General features: G+C 38.5%; 1 protein-coding gene across 2 annotated transcripts in view; it reads right to left on the bottom strand.

The window, feature by feature from the left end:
• The window catches only part of KIF16B (kinesin family member 16B), a 140,865-nt gene that overhangs the window by 4,277 nt on the left and 122,525 nt on the right, over positions 1-14,063 (bottom strand). For both annotated transcript variants that reach the window (XM_038130731.1, XM_038130732.1), the window contains one exon: positions 12,374-12,457. In XM_038130731.1, coding sequence (XP_037986659.1) covers positions 12,374-12,457 — 84 coding nt within the window. The remainder of the gene's footprint in view (positions 1-12,373; positions 12,458-14,063) is intronic.

Below are 14,063 nucleotides of genomic sequence, written 5' to 3'. Positions count from 1 at the left end.
CACTAACAGCATTTGACCTGCTATGCTGCTGGTTTGCTGGAAAATATCCTGATGATACATTTGTAAACAGCTTGGTGTGAGGGCACAAGACCCTGGCACTGTAACAGAGATGTAAAATGAGCAACTCGTACATCCATCATGTTGGTTGCTCTGGCTAAACACACACTCTCAGGAACACAGCTTAGAGAACAGAAATACTCTGCATGTACAAAACAAGGACAGAAAGCCAGGTTAAAAACTCATCCAAAATAAGAAAAGCAGTGGTGTTTGCCCTCTCTGAAGGCAATACAACCTTCCAGCCCTCTAACTTCAAATTTATGACAGCTGTACCTGCAAGTTTTAACTTTGCAAATGAAACTAAACTGGAGAAAGTGGTATGAGGCCCAAAGGGTTTTCTTTCTTTACCTAGTCTGAGTAGTTTTCCCTCCCTTTTAATTATGCAAATAGCAAAATGGAAAGCACTTTAAAAGCTTATTAAAAATCATTTTAATAGGGTTCACCTTTTTAGCAATAGGCCAGTGCTCATCTTGTGCTCAATTCATCAGCACAACAAAGTCATTCTAATCATTTTTTCACTACTTTGTGATGTGGGGACTTCATAATTTTATACATTTTAATGTAAAGCCATAACTTAATTTAAAGTTATTAAAGTTACTACAATCGAAAAGCTTTCTGAAATGTGAAAGTCTTCTTATCATCCTTTCAATTGTGGCGTATTAAAGAGGAATTCAGTTCAGTGACATTGTTCTCCTAAGCCATTACTAACAGTGATAGCCTCAGAGACCAATAGCAGAGCTTAGCAAGAATTGGATTTTTTCATTAAGATTTGGTGTGTTTAAAAACTCATCAACTCTGGTACTTTCAGAAAGTAAAAACACTTCAAGCTTTTGCTTTCATACTGCTATTTCTAGATATTTCCAAAAAAAAAAAAAAGTCAGTGCTTAAAATACTTCAGAAGATACATTTTAAAATTGGCATTAGAAATACCACCTGCTAATTTATGCCAGAGCTGAAAGCACCAAAAAGTTTAATAAGATAAATCTTAGAAGGCTTTGGGGACTTTTTTAGACAACAGCTCCTTTTCTGTGAAACAATACCACCCTTTCAAGACCTACATGTCAATTGGACAGTCAAAAGCTTTACCACAAGGTCACAGAAGATCACTGGTGACAGAGGCAGGACTTGCTCATCTAATTTCTAACACAGGCTCCTCTCTCCCTTTAATACAGATGCTAGTTCCTCCCTGCACCAATCACATAATTATTCTGTCAACTGGTGTTAAGTGCTGCAGGCTTTAAATCAGATCTTGATTTGAATTATCCATAGGGCAAAGCATACACAGGTATCACAGCTCTTTCTACAGGATACAAATCCGACTACCAAAAAACCCCCAAAGCCAGACAGACTGAAGCATATTCCATCAGCCTGAAAAAACACTTTGTGCTGTAATTAGGTATTTGCACGGTCAGCTCTTCCCAAGAAAGATTCTACCCCAAAAAAGGTAGACAGGCACATGATTTGCTTCCAATCTGTGATCACAAAAAGAAGGATCTGTTTAAAGACAAGGCATGCAAAGGGAGCCTGCTGGAATGCAGAAGTGAGAGGGCATGGCCTCCTGCATTTGTCTCCTAAAAAGAAACTGTTGAGCATATGCAAAGGAAAATCAACATTTGGAGATCCTTCTTCAAATTAACCCATTTTCTCTATTTTGGACATTTCCATTGATGTGTTGAAAAGAAAAAAAATACTGCCAAGGTGGTTTTTCAAAATACCAAATACTGCAGAAATGCCAGCTGTTGTGTCTAACTACATCCTACTGCCAAAATTAAAGCTGGGCCGAAATGGCACTGAAAAGTGGTGGTGTCCCACAGAGACTACAGATTGGAGAAAGGCCCTGTCTAGGGACATGTTTTATACAGAACACGGTAAGAAAATACACAAGTTTCCAAGAAAAATTGGATTCAAACTTTTCATTGGGTCTGCTTTTTCCTTGTGTGTTTTTTTTTTGTTTGTTTTGCAGGTTTTTTGGGTGTTTTTTTTACTGGCAAAGAAGAATGAAGACACTGTATAGGGAGGTAAGTTCAGATTGGAATGTAGAAGATGGGAACTCATGGGAATTTGCAGACAGCAAGACTACAGAATATGAGGTACCATTGCTTTGGAGGACAGCAATTCAAAATTATGGGGGACTGTACCAGATTACAACTAATACCTTTACCTCCACCAATTCCAAATTCAGATCAATTCTCCACTCATGAGATATAACCTGCACAGAAACATTTTGGTCTTTTGTGGGCTTTTTCTTTTTCTCATAAAGAAAACATGAAGCTTCAATTCTTTTCCCCAACACCTTGACATATATTTCAAGATACTATAAAGCAGATTTGTGTAAAGTAGGTGAGCAGAACAGCATGTGATATTCAATATCATAAGTGATATTTCAGGCCCCTCAGGAAGTACCTAATGTCACCTGTGGATCTGAACACATTTATCTCCTGCACATATCCTTAGGTTATTCTGTGTGGTTGTGATTTCAGAGCAATGGGGAAAAGACTTACTGCTTGGGAGACTACCTGGTGCCTGAAGGATCTTATTTCTGTGGAAAAACTTGGAGAGAAAATGTTGGTAATTATGACAGGATCACCTGGCCCATTATCTTCTGCTGAAAGACCCAGATGGCTGGGCTCTCCTTACCAAAAGCCCTGCAAAATTAGACACTGTCAAAGCTCTGCAAAGGTTCCTCGAGGAGCCAAATTTGACAACTGCCTCCAGAATGTGACTGTCCCTGGTGCAAGAGACCTTGCTCAAGTTGCAGACAATTTGGGTACGCACATTTTAGGAGAATAATGACAGAACATGTCTGAAAATGGCAAATCACAACTGCAATAGTCACACTGATGCTGGCTAATTTTTTGTCTTTTTTCTTTTATATATTCTCTCTACTTTTACACATTTATTTGTAGCTTTGCAGCCTATTATTGCCTTCACAGCTAGTTTTACCAGAACTCTTCCCTGCCCTAATAGGCAGGAAGACAAAACACATTCCAAAGCCTCTATCCAGTCTTGGTTCTCCTTAGGAACCAAGGCCAAGAAACAACTCTTTGGGACATATTTTTCATTAACTAGTTCAGTTTACATCTAAGGGGGGAGGATTTAGAAGGGGCTTTAACTGGGGTGAATTGCATCACCAGTAGCAGAAGGCTACATGGTTAGTTAACACTAACACCAGAGATGCCACTAACTGAGCTGGCCCTGCTCAATGCAAACCCCTGTGTACAGCAGACAGACATAAAGTCCCTGTCGTGCATATAGTAAAGACTGTTTGGATTCATTCTGCCTTGAGCAAAGGCAAGCCTATCCCTAAGTGGGATTGTTTTTGCTCAAGGACTTGGTTACACTTGGTGGGTTAAGCAGAGGGATGGGGAAACATGTTGTGCACCTCAGGGGGATTTGACTGTGGGTGAGAACAGCCTGTAAGGCTGGAATGTACCACTGGTTGCTGAATGTCACTGCCACTGCATATTTTAATTACCATGGACAATGAGAATGGACTTGTCCAGTCATATCAGTCATGGACCAAATGAAGTCTGTCCATATCTGGGGGGATGGATGGTCAGTGACCACTGAAATTGTATTTGTATATTGTTATATGTAGATATGTATAGATATGTTATATGTGTAGGTATGTTTACAGTTGAAATGTATTAATTTGTGCATTAATCAGAAAATATGGGATAAGGGGTGGAATGCACTGCGGTAATCCATAATGTTACTGTATTCTATATCTATCTGTGTCCTCCAATACTGTTACTGTATCATAAGACTACCAAAATGAGAACCTTGTGTGTGGAGGGGTCATTATCATGGGTGCTTTTAAAACTGGCACTCTCAGACAGCTTCCAGCTTTTTTTTTGCGACAGTGTATTTGCTTTGTGGGTTGTCTGGTCTTTGTTTAGGCAACAGCTTTCCTTCCCTTTTTGGGTTCTCTTTTCTGTTTTTTTCCTCACCTCAGAAAGTTAGGAGTTTTGAGCTGCCTTGGGGCAAATTCCAAGGCACCCTCCATACAACACTCCTTTGGGCATGTTTAGAGGTACCTAAATGACTCTGGAACTAAGCAGGTAAGAATCAAGCTTCTTTAAACAGCTAAATTGCACTAAAAATACTGGGACTTCGATTTTTAACCTCTTGAGAAAGTCTCTCTATGTTTTTCATGCACAGCATAAAGCAGATTCCTTGAATCAGAGTTAGTTTCCTCCAGAGCTGTACAGGTGAAGCAGATTTTACCTCTACATCTCCAGAAGTGCTTGAGTGACACTAAAATTTAATTTTACCCAAGGTGGTACTGAAATTTACTCGAATTCATATACCTTTTTGAATTTTCATAATGTGCAAGCATTCTGTGAGATGCCAGTTATGATTCCAGGTGAAACTGCTCTCTGGGGTTTTCAAAACCCAAACTATTCATTATAGCTGTTTGGAGCATTTTTCTGTACAAGTCTAATGGCATGAGCACATTATGCTGAATTACTATTATGCCACATCAATTGAATCAACTTCTTAAGTCAGTCTATATCCCAAATTACAATCTTATTCTGCCTATAATTTGTTTAAAATCCACAGGACTTCTTATTTCTTTCAATGTCTGCATGGTAAAAGCTTACATTTATTGGCTTTAGGCAGCTCTAATGAAAACTGAATTGTAGGCTGGCAGGGAAGCAAAAAAAAAAAAGGCAGCAAGAGCTATGATTTACAGGTGGTCTATCAGTGTGAGTCTTCTTTGGAAAGTGAATGACCATTCTGAAAAGGATCAAAACAGACCTGACTAGTGAAGGAAACCAATCTCTTCTCCAGAGCGCAAGTCAGAACAAGTCCTGTCAAAATTTATTTAGAAAGAACAGGATTGCATTTAGCATGCATCCCTGGGCCAGCAGTGTGTGACAGTGTGTCATCTGCTGGAGTGGCCTTGGCAAACATCAACCAAACAACTTGACATGCATCACCCTCTGCTTCCTCTGCTGAAATCCCCTGCTGGAGGGTGACTGATACTCTTGCTTTGGAAAGGGGTAGTACCAGATTCAACCCAGTGTCCCTGGCTGACCACTCCTTTTATTCATCTGCACGCATCTGTATGTGCAGAGCCGTTAATGGAGATTGTGATGAAGGTACACAACTTCAAACTTTGGTTTGTACGAGTATGTTGGGAAATTTAGCTCATCCTGACAGCAAAACACATTAGGATGTGGAGCTAAACTGGAGCTCAAACTATATGCTGCCCCATTTTCTAAACTTACTAAATCGTGATAAACATACCTCCTTATTTTCTGATACTCTGAAACATCTAAAAAGGAAAGGGAAAAAATAAAAAGGCCTTTAAATTGCAAATCCTATTTAATTATTTGGTTGTAATGAAGATAAATATTTGATCACAAAAGATAATTTTTGAGGTAGGGACTTGAAGCTATACACCTAAAGAAAGAAACACCAAAATTCTTCTAAAGAGATACATATATTATGCCAAGTTACCTCTAGTAAACTCTGCAGAGCAAGGCTTCAGACCTGATTTTGAATTAGGCCCAGAGTTTGAGCAAATGAGACCACACTTTCCATTCCTTTTGCACTCAGCAGCCTGTCGAACCAGAGCTTAAAATTAAGTCATCCAGAAAATAACCTCAGGCTACTGTTCCTTCTAAACAACCATCTTTATCATGTGTTTTGATTACAAGAATAATGTCATGCATTGTTGTGGGCTAGCTGAAGGTCTACAGTATTTAATCAAAGTAACATTTTATTGGTGTGGGATCAACGGCTGACCTATGCAAAGTTCTGCTTCTTTGTATCTAGTGACTGTAACCTATAAGTAAAATTAATTTTATTTATTCATTTTTTGAACCCAACAGGGTCTCACACAAGAAGCAGAGCCACCCAAAAAAAAAGATTAAATGCTTTGCTGCTGTGAACTGCTACAATTCCTCTTTGAGGGCTGATGCTTCAAAACCAGAAAAGCCATGTGCCTTGGGCTGCCCTAATGATGTGGTGACGGATGGGAACCTGACATGTGAACTTGCTCTCAGATGGCTAACTGCAAAGTCTGTCTGCCAGCAAGACTTCAGTGCTGCTGCTGAAAAGCAGTTATTTTTGTTCTTAAAATTTTCAGTGGTTACTAGAGGATGTGAAAGGCGCCTGGTGCAGACTGAATATACCTAAATTAAAAAATGATCTATGACGTGGATTTCATGTAACTGATATTCACAATAAGGCCCAGCCACACATGCTCTTCCCTTGTCTTTGTGGATGCATCTATGCTCTTTCCTTCCCTGATCCCACTGCATCCCTATTCCTCTAGTGGGAAATTAAAGCCATCACTCCAAGATATTGCATTCTGTAGCTCAGACTATTGGTATGAAACAATCCTCTCTAGGATTATCAAACACCAACGTTTGCAGCAGTTTGCTTTTGCACCAGCAGTGCTACTGGTGTGCATTCATATCTGTGAAAAAAGAGAAGAGCTTCCTTTTATTTTCCAAAAAGTATCAAGTTGTATTCTGAATGTGTTCTGAAGTCCATCTTACTGAGATTCTGCTAAGAACAGTAATTGCCACCACACTGTCAGAGGCAAACATTCATTCTTTAAGAGCCAGGCTGGTGAGCAGCTGCATAAAGCTCCTTTTAGACACCTTTGGCATTAGGGATGTTGTCAGCTGATGCCTGTGTCTAATAATTTCCTTTTAGCAATCACTTTGAACAAACATGTATACAGTAGCTTTGAAATATCTTTGTGACTGGTGTCAGCCAGGAAAAAAAATCAAACAGAAATGGAAGATCTAACCCCACTTGATAGGATTTTTTCAATACAGACATCAGTTCACCTATAACTAGCACAGGTTCTCTCAGTTAAATATATTTAGGAATGGGGCAGTGAAACAAAGACTTGAGGGGAGCACTAATGAAGTTCATACTGAATATTCAGGTGATGAATAAGCTAAAATTACAATAAAATGTTTCTGTCCTCATGACTTCAAGGAAAACTTCAATGTCTGAGGCAGATTCAAACATTCTGTTTGCTCAAATTTGTTGACAAATATTTTAAGGTTTTTTTTCCTTCTCAGACGTTTTTATTGCTGGCTTCCACCTAGGTATTAATTCAAAGACTAATAAGACACTTCAATAACAAGAATCAATCCAAGTTCAAGAAAAAGGTGCTATTTCCATTATTTCACGTTTTCCTTAAGAACCAGATTCCTGATGCCATCTCAGCATAATGTTACTTTTAAAGGGGAAACATGACACGGCTAAATTTAGAGCCTTATTTTAAAAAAAACCCTAGAAATCATCACCTCCAAAAGAACTCAAGTGAAAATGCAAACTAAAAACTAAACAAAGGATTTGACTTCTAAGTTAATCTAATTTTGGAAGGTTAATTTTGGCTGAAGGTAACAGAAATATTTCAGCCAGTTCAGTGTCTACAATACTTTCCCCAGACAGTTTTACAGATTGGACAGCAAAATTGAATTATGCAGCTCATTCAAGATTTATTTCTGCCTCCTGCATTAACACCTATCATTGAAGTCCTCATTGGCAGACATCAGGAAGTGAGGAGGACAATTATATTATTAATTTTAAATAAATTGAGCATGTCTATCTTTTAAAGAGGTTCAAAGTGCCAAGAAAAAAGAAGAGCAGAAGCAATGCCAGGAAGATGTATATGCTTCTACAGAACTTGACATAGGCTCACATTACCATACTGTTAACAGGCTGACTTTTATTCCCTGAGCTCTGTAAGTGGCAGCAAAAGACAACACATGATTCCTACTGACTGCTGAACTTTATTTTTAGATCACAGATCACAGGATATTCTGAATTGGAAGTGATCCACAAGGATCAAGTCCAACTCTTAATGGAATGGCCAGTCTGGGGATGGAACCCACAACCTTGGTCTTACCAGCACCACACTCTAACCAACTGTTGATCCTTAAAAACCCCACCAGACATTTTGCTTGTTTCTCTCTTTGCTGTCTGCAAACCAACCTGGGGAAATGCAGCCCTGAGAACAGGGAAGAGGAAACAGGGAACAGAGACAAGGAGACAGTGTGAGGCTTGGGATAGTTTTTGTCTTCATTTATGCAACAACCTGTTCGAATTTTGTTGGCAAATGTTGTTTTTTCCTAAACGTACTGGTGACAGCAAGGACAAGAAAGAAAGTGCATGAATGCAAGGCTTCTGACCAAAGAGTCAAGAAACACAGCTCAATCTGCTATGTCAGCTTAGAGTCCTGCCCAGTTTCTCCGGCTGCACAATGGGAAAACAGGCCTAAAAATAATCTTCATTACTACAGCAAAGTATGAGTCTAAGAGAAGAAGAAAACAGAATAGTCAGAGGAATGGTATGATACAGAAACACAGTATCCATAGAAGCTGGGATTTCAGGAAAATTTCTTTTTAGTGTCATTCACAGACCTAGCAACTCACCAAGGAATTAAAGATGCTTTGCAGTTAAAACAGGAATAGCTACATTCACTGACTCAAGTATTTCTTGTGGCAAGTACTTCCTTTACAAATCTTTTCCTTAAAAAATACCAAAAAATAAATATACATCATCTGGATTCACTTTAAAAAAGAATCCTATATTCTTACTTTACTGATTTCTGTTTGCAAGAAAAGATAGATACACAATAACTTCTGTTCATTAACTTTACTCAAGAATTCTTGGCTGTGTCACTTAAGGCAGATTTAAACAAGCAAGGTTGGCTCTCTAGTGAAATTACAGTCTTCAAACTGCAAAACAATAAATTTAGAGTTTTGCCCTGCAACAGGTTCCTGATGAAAAGCTAAATTAATATATTGCAATAGGGTATTTTGGGTAGATAATTTTAAATACAGTTTAGATGTTTTCTCTTAAGATGTACAGGTAAAAACTTGCACATTATTTTCCAAAGCTCTGTGGTAATGTCAAATACAGTTCAAAAAACTTGGTATTATACCAACAAACACCAAAGCAAAAGTGTTTACAGTGCAACTACATATCATGCTGGAGATCAAAGTCGAGTTCTCAGGTTCATCTCACACAAAAATACTTCAGGTAATATGCTTTACTACAAACAAGGCAATGTGACGCTTTCGGTTAGTTAGCATTTGTACCAGACAGGATAAATAAAAGAACTTAATGTTAAACACAAACCTTGAACTTACTGTGATTTAAAAATCACAATCCTTATAATCTGGGGCTCTCTGGATTCTTTTACTCCAAGTAATTTCACCTCCATTATGATTAAATATGTCCACTTCTAAACCCAGGCTGAAATGAGGTAACACTACATCTCAATCTTCAACAAAGCAAACTCCACAACAGCCAGTCCCCCTGATTCTAGTTGTCTGGAAAGGTACCAAAAACTCCACTGTTCTTCTCAGTACTACTCTTGTGGCAAGAATCCTAGAGATTATATGTAAGAAAACCAAAATTCTTCCTAAACTGTCTCGCAAAGAGACAAATCTTATTAGGCACAAGGAACTGCAGTTGCTAAGAGATGACCTGTGGGAAGCACTGAACTACCCAAAGCTATTTCAATGCAAGAAGTTCAGAAAAAATGATATGGAGGTTCCAGCCTATTTAAGATGCATGAATACCTAATGTAAAAAATGTGCAAAGAAGAGCAGAGCAATTTCTTTATCACCACCACCAGGATGACTGCTCCACTCATAATCTTACATCACAGAATATTTGTTCAAAACACTTACTGGACTGGTATTTCAGGCTGTCATTTATTTTTGGTCAATAAAATTAGCTCAGATGGTGAATAAAAATATACATTTGTGTTGGTCTGCTAGCTGTACTTTGCTTTTTCTAAAAATGCTGAATTAGCCAGTAGCTCTTGACTAAGCAAGTGGAACAACCAAACAAGCTTTTGTATATTGTAATTGTGTTGCCCCCAGACAGAGGAAGGAATAATAAATCTGACTCCATGTTCTCAGAAGGCTAATTTATTACTTTATTATACTATATTATATTAAAGAATGCTAAACTAAACTATACTAAAGAATACAGAAAGGATACTTAGAGAAGGCTAAAAAGATAATAATGAAAACTCGTGACTCTTTCCAGAGTCTGGACACAGCTTGGCCCCAATTGGCCATTGAGTCAAAACAACTCACACCACAATCCAATGAAACAATCACCTGTGGGTAAACAATCTCCAAACACATTCCACATGAGCACAACACAGGAGAAGCAAAGAGATAATTATTGTTTTTCTTTTTCTCTGAGGCTTCTCAGCTTCCCAAGAGAAAAATCCAGGGCAAAGGGATTTTTCAGAAAATGTGAATGTGACATTTATACCCTACTACAGCTTTACCAACACATCAACTGTGAAGTTGGAGATTGCAAAGGGTTTTCAGCAAATCAAGGAACAGGATCAGGCGTGAAAGTCAACTGAATACGAGCCATGATTCTACTTGATACCAAGGTCTAACACTCTCACCTTCCACCTGAGCAAATTCCCATGTGAGAAGTGTGCTACAGTCCAAAAGCCAAGGATCCGAGTTCCTCACAGAGACAATCCCTCCATTTACCACTCTGCACTTATACCACTGATGTATGCTCAAGGCTCACACCGGCCTTCAGTCCACAAGGCATGAACAGCCAGTATTTGAAACAGAACTGGTGCCTGGGCCATCTGCCACTACTGTGGCATAACTGCCACTTTCACAGCACAACTCAAGACATTCTTTGAGCCTTAAAAGCATTGCATGACTTTGGAAACCATCACTGCTCAGGTGGTTTCCCTCACTCTTCACCAAGGAGGCTGCAGCCATGTGAACTCTCTGGCTATTGGCAAAGCCAGAGCAAACCACTACAAAACATGCAGTGAAAAGAAAACACTGTGATTAGAGATCTAGACATCAAGAGGTTTTGATCAGCCTGTTGCATTGAATTCCTCATGGCAAGGATAGTAGGATAGCCACTTGCTTGGCTCCTCATCCTCCTTATCTAACTTGCCCTTAGCCACAGGGAATCTTCAGTTCCTCAACACTGTGAGTTGTCAGGACTACTTAGCGGAATGGCCAAGGGGCACACAGTAAAACATATTCATGTGAACAGCTGCCATATATTCTTATGATTGCAAAATATATAGGTGATAAATTTTTAACAACCTAACTTAGTTAAAATAGATACAATATAATTGTAAATTAAAACCTGGCTGTAGAGCTGTAAGTACTACATGGCCATGATCAAAGCATTGCCATACACAGTAGTTGTAACATTAAAATCATTACAATAAAATCTGTTAGTAAACCAATAAAAGGTCAGAAAGATTAAAAGATTCATTTTTACTGGTAAAAAAAATGCAAATTGAGTACTAGACTGGAATGTGGGCATGCCTTTATGCTATCTATCGAGGATGTGAAAGATTAAAAAAAAATTCATTTTGTGCTTTATGTAAGACAGCCTGACATCAGAAGTCAGTGGGAGGATGTTTTGTTAGTAGATCAAAGAAAAGGTGAAGTACATAGAAAAATATTCAAACCACCTAAGAAAAGATTCCAGTTGTAAGAAATCTACTTTTATATTAATTTCTCTAAAGCTTTACCTAATGCTATTTTAGCTCTACAAAGAATATAATTCTTAATGACTTGCATGATCAAGTAATCCCCATGTTTTTGCAATATAGTTGCAGGGTGTAAAGCTTAGTCTTTGATCATGCCTCTTCTTCTTCCCCAAAATCCCACCTCCTGCCTCTGGGCTGCAGCAAAACATGCATTAACATAGAAATATAAAGACCTAATGTGTGACAGGAGTTCAAAATCATGCTATCCACACAGCACTGTAGAACTACCAAAAAAACTCAAACACTCCAACTCAATAACCTTGTCCACAATAAAATTAATTTTTGAAATTAATCGAAAGAAAAAGAATACGTTCACAAAGCTGGGTTACAAAATAAAACTTCAAGATGCCTAAATACGCTTTAGTTCTGCTATGAGCTATTTGGATATACTATGATAAAATGGTAAATCTCCAACTAACAGACTGCATTTAAAATAGCAGTCTTCTTTTTTAATCTTGTCTTGCACAGACACCAGCTGTCTACAGTGAACACTTACCTCACCCACCACCTTTCCCCCTTAAATAAATCTATCTCCTATGAACATCTCTAAGAGTTCCTTTTTTTTTCCTAGATTAGAAGTAATTTATTTTTTTAGAGATGTTTCCTTACTTTGCAATGTACTGCTGCCATCTCCTGTGTTAAACGAGGCAGCAAGTAACTTGATACTTACAAACAGGCTACTTAATGCTGATCATATGGGAATGGCTTCTGTTGGTCCAGCAGGGAGTACTCCTCCTAAACCCACAGCAGAAGCCTGTAAAAAGCTGGTATTACCTCTAAGTGACACCGGCGTTCTGCAATCACTCGCTCATCCTTGTTTCCAAAGAGCTTCTTTGGAGGGAATTCTAAAGTGGCAACCTAGAAGACATTAAAGGATGAATCAGCATCACAAGTGACAAGCTCAAATGAGAAAATTCTGTTTGAACTAAAAAGCAACTTGGAAGAAGAAACTGCTAAATATTAATGAGCTACACTGTACGCTATTAGTAAATATCACATTCTACATTTCTACTGAGGTTATTGTGATTTGCTCTGTAGTATTGCTAAAATAAAGATGCATTTTGTCACCAGAGAGTGACTGAAAGAAAATCTGGGAAATGGACCACCACTGTTTGCCCACAGAAATATTAAAAATTCACAATCCAAATGTGATGTGATAGTAGCATACAGGAAGTAAGAATAATTTCTGCAGGAAAATGTATCTTAAAAGACTGCAGTTAGTCTCTTAAAATCTGTGGTCTCCAACTGTATGGTAGTGTAATTTGTTTGGTTTTACTTATATTCTATCTTAAATGTCAGATCATTGGATCTAAGAACTATCACTGAAGTCATGCTCTGGGAGATGCATTGCTGGATTACAGCCAACACCTGACCTGAAGCTTTTGTTGTGCTCTGAACTACCACTTCTTGTAACTCAGCTGCAGCTCAATGCCATTCAAACGTGTGTCCACACTGGAAGCTTCAACTTCTGAAGAGAATTCACACATGCAGGCAAAATCCTGCTTTATCACACTGAAAATGAGAAAAAGGCAATGGCACAACTGCTAAAAACAACTATTCAGACCTCTGCTTTTAGTTCTTCCAGAGAGGTGTTCAAAGCTATCTCCTCATTTCTTTTTCCATCCTTTGGGGGAAGGGGGGCAGGGAGAGAAAGAGAGAAAGAAAAAGAGAGAGAGAAAAAGAGAGAAAGAGAAAGAGAAAGAGAAAGAGAAAGAGAAAGAGAAAGAGAAAGAGAAAGAGAAAGAGAAAGAGAAAGAGAAAGAGAAAGAGAAAGAGAAAGAAAGAGAGGGAACTGCCTCCCCTTTTACCCTTGTACTAATTAAAGCCAGCTATGTCTGGAAAACACACAAAATACTCAAGAGCTGGTAACAAGTACCACTGAACTTGGTCTGCTAAGCCACTGCTGGGAACAATGCAGGAGAAAGCAGGTCCTCTCCCCATAAATTGTGTTTGCACTCAAAGGTAAATCAAACCCATTTTTTTCCCAGCACTCACATCATGAGATAGAATAATGCAACCTCCCACTGGAATTGCTGGAGTTGTTTTGCAGGTGAAATCCCTCTGTAAAATTGCCTCCTGCATTAATTCCCCAGGTTGTTTGATGATATTGAACCAGTAAAAACGATGCATCATTTTCTAGTCTATCAGCACACACAGGACTGTAGAGAATTTACAGCTGGTTACAGGGAGCAGACATATACTGATTTAAATGAGGAGCTCCATTACAACAATGAATGTAAGCATCTTTAAAATACAGAGGAATTCTGCAATACAAATGATTTATTCCCACTCTCTGGTTCAACTCCAACTTTGACAATTTTAAAGAAATGTCTAGACATCTTAAAATGATAAAAGTGATGTGGGGCACCAGAGGACATGGAAGAGATGTCTGGTCTCCATGAATCTTGCCAGTATATCCTAATTATATTCCACAAATTTCTCCAATCATATTCTTCTCAGTGTG

The sequence above is a fragment of the Motacilla alba genome, chromosome 3 (assembly GCF_015832195.1).
Source record: "Motacilla alba alba isolate MOTALB_02 chromosome 3, Motacilla_alba_V1.0_pri, whole genome shotgun sequence".
Taxonomy (NCBI): Eukaryota; Metazoa; Chordata; class Aves; order Passeriformes; family Motacillidae; genus Motacilla; species Motacilla alba.
The sequence above is the reverse complement of the archived record's forward strand: the minus strand, read 5'-3'. Positions and strand labels throughout refer to the sequence as shown.